At 43.9% G+C, this 20,915-nt stretch overlaps 1 protein-coding gene across 4 annotated transcripts in view; it reads left to right on the plus strand.

Moving 5' to 3' along the window:
- The window catches only part of SLC45A4 (solute carrier family 45 member 4), a 108,989-nt gene that overhangs the window by 42,319 nt on the left and 45,755 nt on the right, over positions 1 to 20,915 (plus strand). For 3 of the 4 annotated variants that reach the window (XM_054058067.1, XM_054058065.1, XM_054058064.1), the window contains exon 2: positions 20,291 to 20,909. In XM_054058067.1, coding sequence (XP_053914042.1) covers positions 20,666 to 20,909 — 244 coding nt within the window. In that variant the 5' untranslated portion in view covers positions 20,291 to 20,665. Of the gene's footprint in view, positions 1 to 6,214; positions 6,264 to 20,290; positions 20,910 to 20,915 lie in introns of those variants that run through there. The other variant, XM_054058066.1, reaches the window with a different exon arrangement.

Genomic DNA, 20,915 nt, shown 5'->3' on the forward strand with positions numbered 1-20,915 from the left:
AACTCTGTCAACCTGCCCTCACAGCAGAGGTGCTCCAGCCCTCTGATCATCTTTGTAGCCCTCCTCTGTACCCGTTCCAACAGCTCCATATTGTTCTTACATTGAGGATTCCAGAACTGGATACTATTCCAGATGAGGCCTCCCATAGAATAGAGGAGCAGAATCACTTCCTTTGACCTGCTGGCCATGCTTCTTTTGGTACAGCCCAGAATACGGTTGGCCTTCTGGGCTGCGAGCGCGCATTGCTGGCCCGTGTCGAGGTTCTTATTGACCAGCACCTACAAGTCCTTCTCTGCAGGGCTGCTCAAGCGCATCATCCCCTAGTGTGTACAGAAGTAGAGCAGTTCTTTAAATAAATAGTCTGAATATCTAGAACTCTTCTGAAAACTTTAGACTAGGTAGAATTGTAGAATGACCTGAGTTGGAAGGAGCCCATAAGGATCATAGAATCATAGAATGGTTTGGGTTGGAAGGGATGTTAAAGGTCATCTAGTTCCAACCCCCCAGGAACACATCCCACTAGATCAGGCTGCCCAAGGCCTCATCCAACCTGGCCTTGGACACTTCAAGGGATGGGGCAGCCACAACTTTGCTGGGCAACCTGTTCTAGTGCTTCATGACCCTCATCGTGAAGAAATTCCTCTTTATGTCTATTCTAAATCAGCCTCTCTCCAATTTATAGCCATTCCTCCTAGTCCTATCAATACGTGCCTTTGTAAGAAGTCCTTCCCCAGCTTTCTTGTAGGCCCCCTTCAGGTACTGGAAGATCACTATAATGTCTCCTACGAGCCTTCTCTTCTCCAGGCTGAACAACTCCAACTTTCTCAGTCTGTCCTTGTATGGATGGTGTGCCAGCCCTCTGATCATCCTTGTAGCCTTCATACAGTGATTTGGGTTAGAAGCAACCTTAAATATCATCCAGTTCCAAATCCCCTGCCATGGGCAGGAACACCTCCCACCAGACCAGACTGCTCAAGGCCAACCTGACCTTGAATGTATCTAGGGAGAGGACATCCACAGCTTCCCTGAGCAACCTGTGCCAGCATCTCACCATCCTCATCATGAAGAATTTCTTCCTAGTGTCTAATCTCTTCCCCATTCCAATTTAAAGCCATTTCGCTCATCCTGTCACTCCATGCCCTTGTAAAAAGTCCCTTCTCAGCTTTCCTGTAGCCCCTTTCAGGAATGTCTCCCTGGAGCCTTCTCTCCTCCAGGCTGAACAACCCTGACTCTCTTAGCCTGTCTTCATAGCAGAAATGTTCCAGCCCTCGAATCATCTTTGTGTCCCCCGCTCTGGGCCTGTTCCACTAGTTCCATATCATTCTTTTGTTGAGCATTCCAGAAGTGGAGACAGTGCTCCAGGTTGGGTTTCATGAGAGCAGATAAGAGCAGAAGAATTACTTCCCTCGATCTGCTGGCCATGCTTCTTTTGATGCAGCCCAGTTTGTTGACTTCAAATACCCTTTTTATGCAAAGAAACTCTTCTACTAGAAGCAGCATGCCTAGTTCAGTGTAAACTATTGCAGCAATATTTTGCACTTACGGGCATTCAAGAAAAGCTGCTTTAGCAAGTGTAAGATTGTTTCACAGAGGGTGTTTTACGTATCTTGAAGCTGCGTATCTGGTAGTAACCTGCAACAAAAAATGCTAGATGCTTTCCAAACAACATTTGCTGTGGGTTTGGGTGTTTGAGGGGGAAGGTAATAGTTTGTATGGTCAACCAGTATTCCAGCTAGCTAAATGTAGGTTAGCATCTCTACTGCCTGCATGGCCTGTTTGTGGTAACCCTTGCTGGCTTATAACAAAGTACTTGTAGTACAGCTGATGAGCGTGTTATGCTGATTCCTCTTAACCACTCTGACCCTGGGAAGTGTGTCTGTTAGGATTTAGGGAGGTGCAAGATATACACTGGAGATCCTATAATAACACCGTTGCCTGGGTGAGATATGCCTCCATCTCCCAGTGGAGCTTTGTCCCTAAAGGAGTCCTTAGGTCATCTGTGAAACTTCCTGTAAGGGATGGCAGCTTTGCAGCAAGCAAAAGTTGATGGTCTGACAGAGCTTGATCAAATTGTCTGAACGATCACAAGCCTAAACCTAGACTCTGAGATGTGTTTGCCCTCATTTTCACCTGCCAGAGGTGCCTGTCAGCTGTTAAGAACTGCTGTAGTGATTGCACCGATATGACAGCAGGCTATAAAAGCACTTTAGCTTTGGCACAGAACTGCCTAAAGTCTCATCCTGTAGTGATCCAGATGTACATTGTTAAAGTGGCATCAATGCTGGAGCTTCTGCATCCTGTAAGAGGAGAGTGACTGACAGTCATTCCCAAATTAGGTAAAAATGTGATATTCTGACAAGCCTCTGCCAAGTGTGTCGTAGTTCTGCAAAGTCACAAGTGGAAGAGGTCTGTGTCCTCTAAATATTTCCCTGCTAGCAGGTCTTTACATATCACGTCCAGCTGCCAAGCACTTGTAGCCTCTTATTATTTTAGCCTGTGTGTCAGTAAATATCTTATGCTGCCAGTTCTAACAGCATAACAGCTTAGCAAAACACATTACTGAAATAGCATTCGTTCATAGTCTAAAATCAAAATACATCCTGATCATGCTCTTAAATGCGGCCACCAGTTTTCTACAGAGCTGCGTATAAATCAGCTGTCTGAATCCCATTCTTTGCACTAAAATTCTCTAAAAATATGGTTTGTAGAAACACCATATTGGCCAAAGCGTTGTCTGTTCATTCCCTGTATACCTTTCTTCTACAGGCTGTAACTTTTTAATGCTGTGTTTCACCTACTTTGCTCAAAGTACTGCTTGTGGAAGTTCTTCCCAAATACTGTAGGCATGGTCTGAAATCAGTGTGGTGGTGCAACCCTTCTAAGCTGTCTGTCTAAGCTGTCTGTCTAAGCTAAGACAAGTCTGTCTATATTATGGGCCAAACAGTAGTTCTCTGCTATCCTTAGGATTTATTTACTTAATTAATTATTGGTGCTAAGAAGGGATTATTAGTTTTGGTTCTATATCTTGCATCTCACTTAAAATATAAAACCATAGGATGGTTTGAGTTGGAAGCATCCTTAAAGATCATGCAGTTCCAAACCCCTGCCATGGGCAGGGACATCTCCCACTAGACCAGGCTGCTCAAGGCCCCATCCAACCTGGCCTTGAACACTTCCAGGGAGGGGGTATGCACAGCTTCCATGGGCAACCTGGGCCATCGCCTCATTACGCTCATTGTGAAGAATTTCTTCTTAATGGCTAATCTAAATCTTTCCTCTTCCAATTTAAAGCCATTCTCCCTTGTCCTATCACTCCATGCCCTTCAAGAAAATTCCTTCCCAGCTTTTCTGTAGGACCCCTTCAGGTACTAGAAGGCTGCTATAAGGTCTCCCTGCAGCCTTCTCTTGTTCAAACTGAATCCCAACTCTCTTAGCCTGTCCTTATGGCAGAGGTGCTCCGGCCCCTTGATCGTCTTTGTTGCCCCACCTCAGGACCCATTCCAGTAGTTCCATATCCTTCTTATGTTGAGCATTCCAGAACTGTACACCCTGTTAGGCCAGTTCAAGTATTTATTTAAATAGAGAAACTAAATCAAATCATTATATTTCATGGAAATGAACATAAATGTGTTTGTCATGCTGGTATTTGGGACAGCCTGAAAAACTGGAGCAGGGTTCTGCTCAAGTACTATAGCTGTGATTTTTTCCGTGTGTGCTTTCTCATTGCTTGTTTGTAATTATTTTTTGCTTCAAAGGGAGGCGCTGATGATGTTCACCAAAGATTTGTGATGTATCACAACACTGCTGCTCCAATCTGTAGCTGTTTCCTTTGTTTGCACCACTTAATGTGTCTCAGGCTGAAGGCCTTGGGGCCGAGAAGCAGCTATTTTACCATACCCTTTGCAGTGTGGTTGCGTTAGGGGAAAGCGAGCCTCCTTGGATGCCAGGGAGGAAGTAAGAAAGAAATAAAATCTTATCTTAAAACACATTTATTCCTTTCTTTCTACTCCATCTAACACCTCATCAGGTGATATTAGAATATTTTACTTGGCCCAGGTGGTGGGAAGCTATGTGAAGCCTGGATGAGGAAGAGGTGGAATGGAAAAGATCTCTCCCTTTACACCTATAAGAGACCGCTTCCAGCAATCATGCAGGTTCAGTGTAGGCTGGGACTGCACAGGTTAGGTTCTAAAGACTTGCTTATTACCAAGCTGTCAAAGTGGTGATGTACCAACTGATCTGTGAGTCCACTCAAAGAAGGCAAAAATTCAGTGCAGTGTGATATAACCAGTTATATATAGTTGTTTACAAACCCTTCAGAGAATCTGAAATGTGAGAAACCCTCTTCTGTGTTGTTTTGGTTTTCTTCTGAGACAGTAATTGTTTCATAGAATCATAGAATGACCTCAGTTTGAAGGGACCGCCAAGGATTATCGAGTCCAACTCCTGTCCCTGCACAGGACAAACCCAGCATTCACACCGTGTGTCTGAGTGCATTGTCCAAATGCTCCTTGAATATTTTCAGACTTGGCACCATTACTACTTCTCTGGGGACCCAGTTCCAGTGATCCACCACCCTCTGAGTGAAGAACCTGAAGAAGAAGCTTTCCTCAGAGTTAGTAAAATCCAGCCAAAGCCTAACTTTCCCATCTTTGATGGAGGGTGAACGAAGTTCTGTGGGTGCTTTCAAAAGCTATTTTCACAGGGTTTTAAGAGACTGAATGACGGCAATGCATTTAGGGACTGGTAATTGGGGACAATGTCAATGAATTAGACTTTACAGATGCTAATGATATGCTAGAGGAAGTCAGCTTATGAAGATCTATGCTGTGCTCTTTTTGTCTTGATCTTCTGAATAGCATCTGTAATTGTCTAATACATATTCTGTCAGTATTTGGGTTTCTTAAGCATTTACAGTCTGAAAAATCATCTTGCAGATTTTTCAGAGCAGTGAATATAATTAGTTAAAATGCCAATACGTGAAAATAAAGTATTGCACCCTTCCTCATAGGTACAGTAACATCTGCAAGGAATATCTAACTTTGCATATGCAGATTAAATAATTGATACTGGCTGGACTGTTTCTTCATAGAATCCTAGAATGGTTTGGTCTGGAAGGCATCTTAAAGATCATCCAGTTCCAACCCCCTGGCCATGGGTAAGGGACAGCTTCTGTCAGACCAGGCTGCTGACGGCCCTATCTGACCTGGCCTTGAACACTTCCTCGGAGGAGGCATCCACAGCTTCCCTGGACAACTTGTTCCAGTGCCTCACCACCTTTATCACGAAGAATTTCTTCCTAATGTCTAATCTATATCTTCCCCCTTTCAATTTAAAGCCATTCTCCCTCATCCTGTTACTACCTGGCCTTGTGTGAAGTCCGTCCACAGCTTTCCTGTAGTGCCCTTCAGGTAATAGAAGGCTACTGTAAGATCTCCCTGGAGCTTTCTCTTCTCCAGGCTGATCAGCCTCAACTCTCTCAGCCTGTCCTCATAGCAGAGGTGCTCCAGCCCTCTAATCATCTTTGTGGCCCTCCTCTGGACCCGTTCCAACTGTTCCATCCTGCTCTTACGTTGGGGAATACAGAACTGGACACCCTGTTAGGCAAGTTCAAGTGTTTATTTAAACAGAGAAACCAAATCTAATCAGTATATTTCATGGCAATGAACATAAACTTGGACTGGACACAATACGCCAGGTGGGGTCTCATGAGAGCAGTGTAGAGGTGAAGAATCACCTCCCTCAACCTGCTGGCACTTCTTTGGGTGCAGGATACAGTTGGCACATGGCATCATGCAAAACACTAGTCTCAACCTATTTCGGAAAGTATTGCTCGTTCTTGAGAGTAATGTGCAAATAGTTGCACTGGTATTACTGCATTTCCCACCCTGTGCAATCAGGAGGACAGCCTTGGTAAAAGAACTTGCAAAAAAAAATGCTGGTGGCAACGATGTGCTGATAGGATTATTCTTGCACCACCAGCCCCACTGGGTTAGACATTGTCCTTCCCGTTGTAGGAAGGTATGGTCGTTCCAGTTAATCCACTTGGTAATGTATTAACGTGTTCCTTGATGATAGCCTTAATTTTGCTCTTCTCCGTTGTCCTCATTGAGACAGAGGCAATGAATCAATTTATTTCTGATGAGAGATGACACTTGTGTTCAACATGGTTTAAAAACTTGAGGATCTTTACTAGGGCTTGCCTAAGCTGGGCCACACTGAGGTCATGCCAGACTGAAGCTTTCCTGGGCCTATCTGACCAAGTGAGTACATTTTCTTACCTAAAGTTATCTGTAGTAGCGTCAGACCTTGAGAGTGTATCTGCAGACTGGCTTGAGTGATCTCCATCCCCATGAGCTTTTGAGTTCTTTATGTGGTGACTAGGGTTTTTTTTTTGTTGTTTTGAAAGTACTTAGCTTTTAGTGCTTGCTATCTTGCTCTTATCCTGCTTTAATTCTGAGGTAGAACCTGCTACTTGGATCTAGCTGTCACGAATAAGGCATTCTTGAGTCTTTGCTCTAGTGTGGAACTGCTTCTTAGTGCCTGTTATACCCACACCACCGGTCCCAGCTGTTACATTTTCTGCTAGCTGGGAAGGCTTCTCTATTGCTGTTTATGCTCACGCTACCGTAGCTGCTTACTCATTTAATGTATCTGCAATAATAAACATGAGGAAGCATATATGAAGTTTTTTACCTAGCAGTAGAACAAAAAATAAGTTTAATCAGATAATGCTACCTCCCTGCTTTAAGAAAATGAAGTATTTCCTACTAAAAACAGCAGCAGCAATGATTTAACAATGTAATCTGATCTAATATTAGTAACAGCCCATGCCTTTAGGGAGCAGTATAATATCCAATCCACTGAATAAAGTCTGTCTCACATTAAATTCTGTATCCCCTTTAAAAATATGGCTTCCCAGAATTGTTTCAGTAATTTCATAAAGACACATGGTTTCCTACATCTTTTTCCCAGTAATATAATCAGTCTTTGGAAATTACATTGGCCCCCAAAATATAAAGAATGAGGAAAAATAGCTGTCTTACAAAGATGCTCTCCTTGATGTGCAATGTGTGCTTGCAGCCCAGAAGGCCAACTGCGTCCTAGGCTGCATCCAAAGAATTGTGGCCAGCAGGGCATAGGAGGTTGGTTATTCTCCCCCTCTACTCCACTCTTGCGAGATCCCACCTGAAGTCCTGTGCCCAGTTCTGGAATCTGCAATAGAAGAAGGAGATGGAACGGATCCAGAGGAGGCCACGAAGATGATCAGAGGGTTGGAGCACCTCGGTTATGAGGACAGGTTGAGAGAGTTTTTGTTTGCCTGGAGAAGAGAAGGCTCTGGGGAGACCTTATAGCAGCCTTCCAGTACCTGAAGGGGGCCTACAAGAAAGCTGGGGAGGGACTTTTTCCAAGAACATGTAGTGATGGGATTAGGGGGAATGGCTTTAAATTGGAAAGGGAATATTAGACATTAGAAAGAAATTCTTCACCATGAGGGTGGTGACACACTGGCACGGCTTGTCCAGAGAAGTTGCCCCCTCCCTGGAGGTGTTCAAGGCCAGGTCGGATGGGGCCTTGAGCAGCCTGGTGTAGTGGGAGATGTCCACCCTTTCTGTGAATCTATGTCATGAGGACTGTCATCTTTCCACCTTAGGTCTTAACTTTCTGTTTCTCCCTGTGTGTTTGGGCAAGAAAAAGCCTGTCAGGGGGAGTTGTCATGCACGGGTTGCCATCTGTGACTGCATCAACATATCTTCCAGTGTAAGCTAGAATCTTATTCTTGGTCATTTTCAGAGTAAGCTGGAAGAGGATGGAAAGAGAGCCCCAAGAAAGCCAGGGGGCTTCCAGTCAAGGCCATGCTGTACAGAGAAAGGTAGGCAGGATACCCTATGGAAGATTTAATGTCAGCAGAGTTGGAGCTGGAAGCCTGTTTACTTCAGGTTTTAGTAATTCCTGGAATTTTGTATACATACCAAGGAAAGGGCACAAGTCTTCTTTAACCCTTTCAAAATGAAGCAGCACACGCTCTTATATTGGGAGGGAGGCAGGCACAGGATTCTGTTTTGGATATTATTGTGGATTCACTAGGGAAGTCAAGGATGCCAGCCCTTCAGTCTTAATAGTAGAAAAGCTGCCAGAATCATTTATTTCTCTTAGATGAATATGCTTTTCAAAGGTTATGCCCCACCTTGGGCAACAGCAAGGCAGACGTTGTAAAAGACATCAACTGGATTACGGCATGTGAAGAGTCCCGAGGGCAGGTAAATGTTTGCATTGCAAGAAGTGGAAAAAAATGCTGCTTCTCCGTGTGCGGTGGATTGCTCCATAGCATCTTCATTCCCAATGCTCTGCGGAACGATTTTCCCCCTCCCAGATCTTGCTTCTATGGCCTAAATTTCATGGTAGCCTCAAAAGTAGGTCATGATGCAAAAGCACTGTGCTGGTTCAAGTGGCACTTTTTTTGTTTGTTTTAAATCTTAGGTTTCAAGATGAATTTGTTAAAAATCTCATCTCAGCCTTTCTTTGGTGTCAGTTATAGGGTTGCTTAGGAATGGCATCCTTGTATGGAATCACAGAATAGTTTCAATTGGAAAAGACTGCTAGGATCATTGAGTCAACCATTGATCCAGACCTGCTAAGTCTGCTACTGGGCCATATCCCCCAAGTATGACTTCTACTCATATTTTAAACACCTCCAGGGATGGTCACAACCACGTCCCTGGGCAGCCTATTCCAATGCTTGACAACCCTTTGAGCAAAGAAATTCTTACTAATATCCAACATAAATCTCCCCTGGTGCATCTTGAGGCCATTTCCGCTTGTCGCTACTAGCGAGAAGAGACCAACACCTGGCTTGCTACAACTTCTTTTCAAGCACTTGTAGAGAGCTAAAAGGTCTCCCCTCAGTCTCCTTTTCTCCACACTAAACAACCCCAGCTCCCTCAGCCACTCTTGATAAGACTTGTGCTCAGACCCTTTACCAGCTGTGTTGCCAATCTCTGGACACACTCCAGCATCACGATGTCCTTCTTGGATTCGACGTGCAGCCTCACCAGCGATGAATACAGGGGAAGGATCACTTCCCTGGTCCTGCTGGCCACGCTGTTGCTGATGCAGACCCGGATGTTGTTGGCCTTCTTGGCCACCTGGGCACACTGCTGACTTATATTCAGCCAACAGTCAATCAATAGCCCGAAGTCCTCCTCCAAGCAGCTTTCCAGCCACCTCCTCTCTGAGCCTCCTCTCTGCAAGCACACATTGCCAGCTCATGTCCAGCTTCTCATCCACCAGTACCACCAGGTCCTTCTCTGCAGGGCTGCTCTCAATCTCTTTATCCCCCAGCCTGTATCACTGAGGATTGCCCTGACCCAGGTGTATGATCGTGCACTTCACCTTGTTGAACCTCGTGAGGCTTTCACTTCATGAGCTTCATATGATGGTTCTTCTAGAAAGTCACAGGAGTTTCAGAGTCATAAACTTTTATGAAAGAGAAATTTAGTCAGACCATGGAAGATACAGCTGCTTTGCTGAACGCCAACTAAAGTAGTTGCCCCCATTTGTCCAGTGGGCCAAAAGCTCCAAATATGTTTTCTAGATGCTTTTCTTCCTTCTGCAGTGGCTGAACATTGGAGTTCTGACGTGGGCCGAAGATGCTTCCCCTGTGGCCTGTTCTGTTACTATAAACAGCTGCTAATAATTGGCAACAGAGCCACAAAACAACCAGGGAGAAAATAGCTGTCTCTTGGCTAAGCAAGTGTTGTTCTGCCTTGTATCTGGCAAGTACTAGGAGGCAGAATATATGATAGCCCCCACAACATGACTGAAGATCCTGCAGTAAAGGAGGCCTCTTGAGCTGGGCAGATGAGTCTGCTTTTTAACCTTGTAGCTACAGGGATCCACTGACAATTTCTTTTCTGTGTGAGCTGTGATTTCACACACGCTTTGGCGATTACTACCCAAATTAATACTTCCAGCTGCCCGTTTCTCCTGTCCCCATCATTTTGGTATGGAACCATGTAGCCATGCAATCAGATAGAATCATAGAATGGTTTGGGTTAGGTGGGACCTTAATGATCATCCAGTTCCAGCCCTCCTGCCATGGGCAAGGACACCTCCCACTGGACCTGGCTGCTCAAGGTCCCATCCAGCCCGGCCTTGAACACTTCCGAGGAGGGGGCATCCACAGTTTCCGTGGGCAACCTCTGCCAGTGCATCACCAACCGCATCATGAAGATTTTTTTCCTAGTATCTAATCTGAATCTTCACCTTCCAATTTAAAGCCATTCCCCCTCATCCTATCACTACATGCCCTTCTAAAAAGAACCTCCCCAGCTTTTTGAAGGCCCTCTTCAGGTACTGCAAGGCCCCTCTAAGGTCTCCCTGCAGCCTTCTCCAGGCTGAACAACCCCAACTCTCTCAGTCTGTCTTCATAGCAGAGGTGCTGCAGCCTTCAGATCATTTTTGTGGCTTCCTCTGGACCCGTTCCAACAGTTCAATTTCCTTCTTATTTTGGGGATTCCAGAACTGGACACAGGACTCCAGGTGGGGTTTCTTGAGAGCGGAGTAGAAGGGCAGAATCCCCTCCCTCACCCTGCTGGCGACGCTTCTTTGGATGCAGCCCAGGATACAGTTGGCCTTTCTGGGCTGCAATAAAACGAACCTGACTTCTAAAGGATTTTTTTTAGCTTCTCGGACATGTTTTTGTCTCGTTAGTTTTCAGCCTAGATCAGTTTCACTTGTTTAGACGCTTGTGTGGCTGTGCAGGAAGCGGTGGGAGTAAGGAACCTGAGGCAAAGAAAAGGGAGAAAAGACTGCTGCTTTTAGAGGAAGTACTTGTTTATGCTAGCTGAAACTGATTGAGAAACCTACGGTCTAAGATGTTTAACCTGGTAACGTAACTTTTGTAATACTCCTGTGCAAGCATCTGACTGTAAACCAAAACTACCCTTGCTAGCAAAACTGGCTGTCCCAGAAAAATTACAATGTGAAGCAGTGATTAGGTTTGTACTGCGAGGAGTATTTTATCTGGTTCAGCTGCTGCTGCCTTTGTAGAGGAAGCTACTGGCTTCCTATTGCAGATCTGTAGAACAAAACTAATCGTGGGGCAGTCATCTGTACAAAATCGATTGGTTTGGCGTCCATGACGTGGTGTCTTTCAAGGGTCTGTACTTGGACCAGTACTGTTTAGTATTTTCACTGATGATATAGACAGCAAGATTGAGTAAATCTCAACAGCAGATTTGCAGATGACACCAAGTTGAGTAGTGCAGTTGTCACACCAGAAGGATGGGATGTCATCCAGCGGGACCTGAACAAGCTGAAAAAGTGGGCCTGTGTGAACCTCATGAGGTTCAACGAGGCCAAGTACAAGGTCCTACTTAGGGTCCAGGCAATCCACGATTTCAGTACATGCTGGGGGATTATGTGATTGAGAGCAGCCCTGCGGAGAAGGACTTGGAGGTATTGTTTGGTGAGAAGCTCGACGTGAGCTGGTAACACATGTTTGCAGCCCAGAAGGCCTACGATATCCTGGGCTGCATCAAAAGAAGTATGGCCAGCAGGACAAGGGATGTGATTCTGCCCCTCTGGTCCTCTCTTGTGAGATCTCAACTGGAGTCCCACATCCAGTTCTGCAATCCCCAACATAAGAAGGATATGGAACTGTTGGAACGAGTCCAGAGGAGGGCTACAAAGATGATCAGAGGGCTGGAGCACCTCTGCTGTGAGGACAGGCTGAGAGAGTTGGGGTTGTTCAGCCTGGAGAGGTGAAGTCTGTGGGAAGACCTTATAGTGAGCTTCTGGGACCTGAAGGAGGCCTACAAGAAGGCTGGGGAGGGACTTTTAATAAATGGCATGCAGTGGTACGACAAGGGGGAATGGCTTTATATTGGAACGGGGAAGATTTAGGTTAGACATTAGGAAGAAATTCTTCATGATGAGGGTGGTGAGGCAGTGGAACAGGTTGCCCAGGAAAGTTGTGGATGCCCCCTCCCTGGAAGTGTTCAAGTTTAAGGCCATGTTGGATGGGGCCTTGAGCAGCCTGGTCTGGTGGGACGTGTTCCTGCCCATGGCAGGGGGTTGGAACTGTATGATCTTTAAGGTCACCTCCAACCCAAACCATTTTATTATTTTATGATCTTTTGGAATTGTTTTTAACGTATTTTGAGACTCTACAAATTTTTACAGGGTGGTTGCAAAGAGAGAAAGGTCAGCCTTGCCTTGCCTTTAAAAGCAGCTTTTTCACTGCAACTGCTATTTGTCTGTTGGCGTGGTGGAGCACCAGAGGATATGAACTCAAAACATTAGTAGTTGTCCTTGGACAAATGCCATTTTACTCTTGAAAAGGCACAGCCCAACTGAGGTATCATTTTGCAAGCCAGTCAGATGCTGAAGCAGAACCCAGTGTTCATCTTACATTTAATTGTAGAAGGAATAGTAAGTGAAGTTTTCTGCAACATAGGGGTAAAAGTGTTCAGCCAAACATTTATTTAGTCTGAGGAAAAGACAGATAGACTCAGAATGCTTTTCTTTCCAGTGCTAATATTAAAGCTGTAATTAAATCAGTCTAGATAACTTTTTAAGGGGGTTGGCCAGATTACATGAAAATCATAGCATCAACCAGCTTGGTAGAAGAGTGAAGTATTTGACAAATAAATGGAATGACTGGGCAATTATAGGCTTGCCAGCGTAACATGATTCACAGGTGAAACATTACAATATGGTTATTAGCATATGTGTCTGTGGAATGTACTCCTTGAAGAACTGCAGAAAGGTAAGGTGTAAGGCTCTGGGAGGGACAAAAGCATCTTGTCCTGTTAGACTGGCAGCTTCTGGACTCTCACATTTCTTTTTCTCAGTCAAACGTTTGACTGTTTCATGAAGTAAAAGTATACCTACTTTATTTTGTTGTTTATTGGTTTCTTGATGTGTCGTGCAGAATGTCACGTTGAGATCTGTTACTGATCCAATGACAACTGTGACCATAATCATCAAAGCCCAGTTAAATTCTGTAGGAATTGCTTCTTCGCTATTTCCCTTTATGAAGTTTGTGGTAAATAATTAAAAGACATTTCTACGCAGTGATGGCACAAGGTATCTCTTCATCCTTGTTGAGGTTCAACAAGGCCACAGGCAAGGTCCTACACTTGGGTCAGGGCAATCCACGGTTTCAGTACAAGATGTGGGACAATGTGATTGAGAGTAGCCCCACGGAAAAGAACTTGGGGATGCTGATCAATGAGAAGCTTGACGTGAGCCAACAATGTGCACTCACAGCCCAGAAGGCCAACTGTATTGTGGGCTGTATCAAAAGAAGTGTGGTCAGCAGGGCGAGGGAGGGGATTCTTGCCCTCTATGTCCCTTCCAACCCCAACCATTCTGTGATTTTATGATCCTTTCAGCATCAGAAACGTAGAATTCTTTAAAACTGTAGAATCTTTGTTTAAGCTCAAGTATTTCCTCTGTCACTAGAAAACAATTCCTAGGAGCCCAACTGGATGCAGCTCTTCACTGTGATTTGAGGACATTTGATCAACCTGCGTACTTGCATGTGAAAGAAAGTAATGAGGATGCAAGAGGCAGATCTTGAATATGAAATGGCTGGATAAGTGATTGGGAGTTAAAGCAATATGTTTTTAAGACCAGGATGAGAGAAGGGAGTAGTTTGCCTCTACTTGTTCCCTTAGATACTCATAATGTTTGGACAGAGCTGGTTCCATCCTTTTCAGTTTGTTCACACCAGTTTCTCTTAGGCTATACTTATTTTTTCCCTTCAGGACTTAGGATTTTGTAACTAGTGCACACCTACACTGATGAAAAGAATTATTTCTTACACCAATAAATGCCTTAAGGATTGTCCAACAGCTGCAGAGAAAGAGGAAGAACTCCTAAAGACCTGAAATTTTCTCATGCTATCCAGTCAGGCACACTTAACTGTATCTACTTGCCAGGCTTTTATTAGTGCTTAATATAAAGTTCATGTGTGATTACCTGGAACTTGATGCATGCTCCACAGCTTAATTCAAGTCATGTGCTCTGGCACAGGTTCATAAAATCTAATTGCTTGTCGAACATTGCATTCCTATTCCTTGTTAGAAAGAGATATCTGGAAACATGCATTTAAAATAGTTCAGTCTTAAAAATTGGGGCAGGATCACTGCTAAACCTATTTATTTTGAGATCGATGGGTGTGCTACCAACATTCTGACCTCCAGATGATGGTATAACAAATGCAAAAACCCTGATTGTTGACCTCTAAGTCTTAAACTTACAAAACATGCTGAGAAGTGTGATAGAAGTAATTTGCTGGAGGCATCGTGTTGCATAATTGTCTTGCGTGAGTTTTTTGTGCACTTCTAGTATCTTAGTGGTCACTACAAAAACAAAACCACTGAATTTTGCAGGCCAGGAGTATGAACTATGTAACTCTTCTTCAGAAAACCGTAAATAAAGGCAGTAATTTTCCTCTGGTTCTTCAACAATTCATGTGCTCTTTCTGTGAACGCTACCTATTTGAGGTACAGGATTATTGTGATACAGCCTTGTCAAGCCTGTAACGAGTTGTTTTGTGCTTCATATAGTCATGTTATGACTTATGCCTAGATGGAAGATAGGTAGTAAAAATATAACAGATAAGACTGCAAGCAGTTTGAGCCGCTTCTATAACAATTTGCTTGCAGAATAGTTTTCAGAATACATTACTTGCCTATTTTGTTGAAATACTAACTACTGCTTTAAAGGTATCGTCATTGCCACAGTGGCCAAAGGTCAAAGTGAAATGTGTGCAATTAGGTTGTAGAAGAGTGTAATCAGGCACCTCCTCCCATATACACTTTGCAAGATAGCACTATTTCTGTGTAACCCACTATTTCTGTGTAACCCTTCTCTTCCTGCCCAGCCCCTGTACAACCAACATGAACCCCTTTCCATAGCTGAAATTCTTCATTCTACTTCCTTATTCTTTGTTAGTCATGAAAATGCCTTTTAAAACTTTACGGGAAATACAGTGAGAGTTCATGGCAGAATGGGAAACATGGTCTCAGCTTCCTGAGATAAACACTGTCTCGTGCCAGTTTCTATTTTTAAGTTAGTTTTGCTGCTCTGTGGCTGGATGTTTAGAAAGGTGCAGGTAGAAGGGAAGCTGTCTTTCTGAAAACTTTTGCCTCCATGCCTCTCAGTATCTGTTTGAAGAAGGGATGCCACCTCTCTTAGTATTTATTGTGCTTGAATGACAGTAACCTCATGAGGTTCAACAAGGCCAAGTGCAAGGTCCTATACCTGAGTCAGGGCATTCCTAAGCACATATGCAGCCTAGGCAGAGAAGGTTTTGAGAGCAGCCCTAAAGAGAAGGTGAGAAGCTCAACGTGAGCCAGCAATGTGTGCTTGCAGCCCAGAAAGCCAACCATATCCTGGGCTGCATCAGAAGTGTAACCAGCAGGTCAAGGGAGGTAATTCTACTGCTTTACTCTCCTCTCATGAGACCTCACCTGGACTCCTGTGTTCAGTTCTGGAGTCCTCAGCATAGAAAAAACATGGATCTGTTAGAGTGAGACCCAAGGGAGGACACAGACATGATCAGAGGGCTGGAGAACCTCCTGTGTGAGGACAGGCTGAGAGATTTAGGGAAGAGAAGAGAAGAGAAGAGAAGAGAAGAGAAGAGAAGAGAAGAGAAGAGAAGAGAAGAGAAGAGAAGAGAAGAGAAGAGAAGAGAAGAGAAGAGAAGAGAAGAGAAGAGAAGAGAAGAGAAGAGAAGAGAAGAGAAGAGAAGAGAAGAGGAGAAGGCTTCAGGGAGACCTTATAAGCAGCCTTCCAGTACTTAAAGGGGACCTACAGCAAAGCTGGGTGGAGTGGCTTTTATCAGGTAATGCAGTGATAGCGGAAGAGGTAATGGTTTTAAACTGAAAGCTGGTAGATTTAGATTAGATATTAGTTAAAAACTGCTTTCTGTGAGTATGGTGAGGCACTGGCACAGGTTACCCAGGGAAGTCATGGATGCCCCCTCCCTGGAGATGTTCAAGGCCAGGCTGGATGGGACTCTGAGCAGCCTGATCCAGTGGAAGGTGACCCTGCCCATGGTAGGGAGGCTGGAACTGGATGATCTTTAAGGTACCTTCCAACCCAGACCATTCTGCGATTCTATTAAATGCAAGCCTAATTCATCACTTCCTTAAAAAATAATAATGCTGGCATGTTTCTTAGGTGAACTCCACACAATAAAGCCTTTGAACCACATGAGTAAGTGGACTATGATGGAAATTACCATGGATATTCAATACTATAATTTTAAGAAATAATTATCAATTAAAGTTTGGATTTGCTAGCCAACAAACAAAAGCCATTATGGCAGAAGCAGGCATGGGAGCATGCGCTCTCCAGTACTTTAATCCAGCTCCTCCTTAGATGCCATTTGCTTTGGAGATCTTTGTTGCATAAAAGCCTCTGTAGTATTTACTGCCAGCAGGTAAATGAATTTGTCTCCTTTCTCAATAAGGAAGAATGCCACTATTCAAACTTTCAAATTCAAAATGAACTTGGAAAAAGCAGCAGCAGAATCTGAATCAGTCTAAAATAAGTGCAGACAACTGAGCAGGACTCAGGAACGAACTGGAAGGTCTTTCTGAGAGGCTTTTGTTATTCTCTGGCTCTCATGTCAGACACGCAGTTGGAGTCAGATGAAAGTCCTGCAGGAAGACTAATGTTATGCTTACCGCAAAATTGGCATGATGGAACAGTAATTCCGTTTCTCTAGATAAAACCTGTCCATTGTACCTCTTGATATTGCACTTGATTGCTGTAACTGCTTTTTTTGTGGCATGTTTAAAATAAACTGTTCTTTTTATCCGTGTCAATTACAGCTTCAAAGTCTACCGCCATCTGTCATCCATTATTCCTGTCTCTTAGATTACCTGATTGCTCCTCGTCATCTTCCACTTCAAGAATAACTTTTTCTGCCCTTCTTGAAGAGTCTCACTCAAATGGGCTAAATCTCAGCTATCCCCTTTGCCCTGCCTCATTACCTTTCCAGTGACAAATGCTCCCAGCCTGATGCCATTCTGCTTGCATATGCAGGCTGCCCCAGTGCATCATAAAGCATTCTTGTGTGGTGAACTGCCTTCCTCGCTGGGCCTCATTCTGCCTGTAAATGAGGTGTTTAGGGAAATTAGGTTAAATCCTTCCTATATAGTGACAGGAGTGGAAATCAGGCATAAAAAAGCGCTGGAGACTTTAAGGCCATCCTGTACAGAAGCGTTACTCGTGACCCTTAATCTTTAATACAACACAAGTTCTGAGTGATTTCTGAATAGTAAGAGCTAATAGGTAAGCTCATGCAGTTTTGCCTGAGTCTGCCAGCAATTAAACATTTTATTACTAGTCTGTAATTAAAATAATTGCTCCTACTCTGCAATCTGTACTTTATAGGTTTTAATCACCCAGAACTTGTGTTACAAAAAGTGGATATGTGCTTTTCTAATACTCTATATGTCTGATAAACTAATAGCCCTTCATGGAGTGAGTTCAAACCACGGACTCTAAAGCCAGGGAAGAGAATCACATCCCTTCCCCTCCTGATGCGAGTTCAACACTGTATTAACTACTGAAAGGAGGCAAATGAATTCTGCCACATGCAGGAGCTTAGCAAATCCAAACCCTGATGAGGGGAAAGAAAAACCTTTATAAAAACAAGATGCTTATGAATAACTTGAGTGACTACCTACCTGTCTGTAACCCTAGGCACTGCATCACAGCTCCTCCGATTAATTCCAAACACATGGAGAAATGCTTTCTTGAGTCCTATTTGTTCTGTGCAATTTAATGTTTATAGTTTGAAACTTGGAACTTAAAACTCTGCTATTCAGTAGGTTTTATTAACTTCTTTCATGTGATTTAAAGGTTTGACTAGCTGAAAAGCAAATTACAGTGTTAAGTTATTGAGGCAATCAATCTGAGAACTTCTGTAATCTTGGGTGGAGAAAAACCCAGACCAAAAAGCTGCTTTTGAATGGAAGAACAAAATACACGCAGTAAACCCACTGAAGATACAGCTCGAAGGAGGGTGTACAGCTCAGGATGAGGGTGTACAAGAAAGCTGGGGAGGGACATTTTACAAAGGCATGTACTGATAGGATGAGGGGGAATGGCTTTAAATTGGAGAAGGGAAGATTTAGGCTAGAAACTAGGAGGAAATCCTTCATAATGAGGATGGTGAAGCATTGGCACAGGTTGCCCAGGGAGGTTGTGGATGCCTCCTCCCTGGAAGTGTCCAAGGCCAGGTTGGATGGGGCCTTGAGCAGCCTGATCTTGTGGGAGGTGTCCCTGCCCATGGCAGAGAGAGTGGAAATAGATGATTTTTAAGGTCCCTTCCAACTCAAACCATTCTGTGATTCCATGATATTCCCCTGTTGCACTTATGTTGGGTCATGCTGAAAGAGAGTTGCTGTTGTGATGTGCTTTAAACACCAAACGTCATCTTTTTCTTAAAGCTCACTTTTAGGTTCGCTGCTTAATTATTTGGTTTATGCTTTAGCCCACCATGAGTTTTTGTTGCCACAATTGAAGGGGCAGTGAACTGCAGCAGGAGGATCTCTTAGCCCAACTTCACTGCCAAAGCCAGCATGTGTACCCCCCGAGAGATTTTGTCCTGGGATACAGGCTCAGCCACACTGTGTGCATGGATGTGAATCTGCTTCTTTCTAGTACAAACATTATGTAATCTTAACTTTTTATATAATGCTGTCTTTTCTCTGAAGTGCTTAGACACATTTTGATTGTCGTGGTGCAGCTATTCATAAAGGCTTCTGGTGACAGGATAAGGGGGAGTGGGTACAAACTGGAGAGGGGCAAATTTAGACTAGACATTAGGAAGAATGTGAGACACTGGAACAGGTTGCCCAGGGAGGTTGTGGATGCCCCATCCCTGGAGGTGTTCAAGGCCAGGTTGGATGGGGCCTTGGATAGCCTGATTTAGTGGGATGTCCCTGCCCATGGCAGGGGAGTTGGAACTGGGTGATCTTTGGGGTCCCTTCCAACCCTAACTATTCTATGATTCTATGTGGCACACAGAATTTACAGCACAAAGGATGGGGCAATACAGGAGATGCTTGTGTTACCTGGTTAGGATATATTTCAATAATTTCAGTGCATGATGGAGGATAGAAAGGATATCAAGCTAATGGAGAGCATGTAGAGGAGGCCACAAAGTTGGTGAAGGCTCTAGAGGGGAAGGTGTATGAGAAGCAGCTGAAGTCATTTGGTGTGTACAGCCTGGAGGAGACTGAGGGAGGATCTCATAGCGGTTTACTGCTTCCTTAACAAGGGAAGGAGGAGGAGCAGCTGCTGATCTCTTCTCTCTTGTGACCAATGATAGGACTAGAGAGAATTGCAGGTAGATGTGCCAGGGGAGGGTTAGGTAGGATATCAGGAAAAGGTTCCTCACTCAGAGATTTGTGGAGCACTGGAACAGCTCCCCAAGGAAGCAGTCGTGGCACCAAGCCTGATGACATTTTAGAAGCGTTTGAACAACACCCTCAGATACATGGTGTGAATATTGGGGTTGTCCTGTGCAGGGACAGGAATTGGACTTGATGATCCTTGTGGGTCCCTTCTAACTTGGGTCATTCTGTGGTTCTGTGATATTGTACCATTCATGGACTTCAGAAGCCTCATAGGATGTGAGAGTAAGACGCTCTTGTCTTGTGTGCAGAAAGTGAAGATGGATGCATATACTCTGTCTATCTTATTAGAAGTTTAAATATCAGTCCTTAAGGTTGCTTTATTCCATGGCTTGGTTTTGCTCATGCTTGCCTGAGGATTATCTTCATTATAACATGGCGTGATGGTTACTGCAAAGTAACTAGCAGCTTCTAAAACTCTAAACAGAGATGTCTGCGTGGTCAGTAAGTGGTAATCAATGAATCATCTTCCTGACATAGTACTGGAATATCCTACACTTTGTTTCTGAAATGGAAGCTGCATTAAATTTCCTAGAATTTGTTATTCTTGTGCTCGATGTTGTGAGGATCTCTGACAAATACACTGATACAATTCTGTGGCTTCGTGTGGGTCTACAAATGAGAGGAAAATTATGGGTACAGCATCATTTGAATAGGAGGAGTAACTGCATTTCAATGGGAAGTCCAGGAGTAGACGGGAATGTAGAATAAAAGACCCTACGCCAGGCAAGGACAATGGAAAGCATTAAGCAGGAAATAGGGTATATGGTTAAGGGGGGGGGGGGGAAACAATGTCCTGAGAAATGCTATTGAAATTTTGAAATGCTTGCTTTTTGTTGCAGATTAATCAGCCACTCGATGGGGATTAACAGTGGAGCACCTCTTTGTGTCGCCTTTCCACCTCTCTGTAGCAAGAATAACAACTTCAGCACTTCTTCAATAATAATTATGAAACTGGTATTAACTGAATGGCAATTATGGATTTTTAACTCTAACTCACAGTAAACCAGCAAGCCATATGTTGAAATTTCTACCAAATAGCTTTTCGTTCTGAATGTCTCGTATCTATACAAGAAGTTGCAAGATACCTGTTTGTACAAGAGGAATATAAGCATTACTTGCCTGAGGAAAAGAAGCTGAAAGAGAAGACACCCTAACTTGTTTGTGGAGTTATGGTAGTATTATTTATATAGATAAAACAAATATATATTTTTTTTATGGTAATGAAAATGGCTCCCCAGAATGCTGACTCGGAATCTATGCAAGTTCAAGATCTACCTGTGGCACAGCTTCAGAAACCAGAAAACAAGGAGAATGAAAGTAGGGAGGAGACCATTAGCGAAGGATCCATAGACCGAATACCAATACGCCTGTGGGTGATGCATGGTGCAGTAATGTTTGGCAGGGAATTTTGTTATGCCATGGAGACAGCTTTGGTAACACCCGTATTGTTACAAATTGGTAAGT

Source organism: Cuculus canorus, chromosome 2 (assembly GCF_017976375.1).
Source record: "Cuculus canorus isolate bCucCan1 chromosome 2, bCucCan1.pri, whole genome shotgun sequence".
Lineage (NCBI taxonomy): Eukaryota > Metazoa > Chordata > Aves > Cuculiformes > Cuculidae > Cuculus > Cuculus canorus.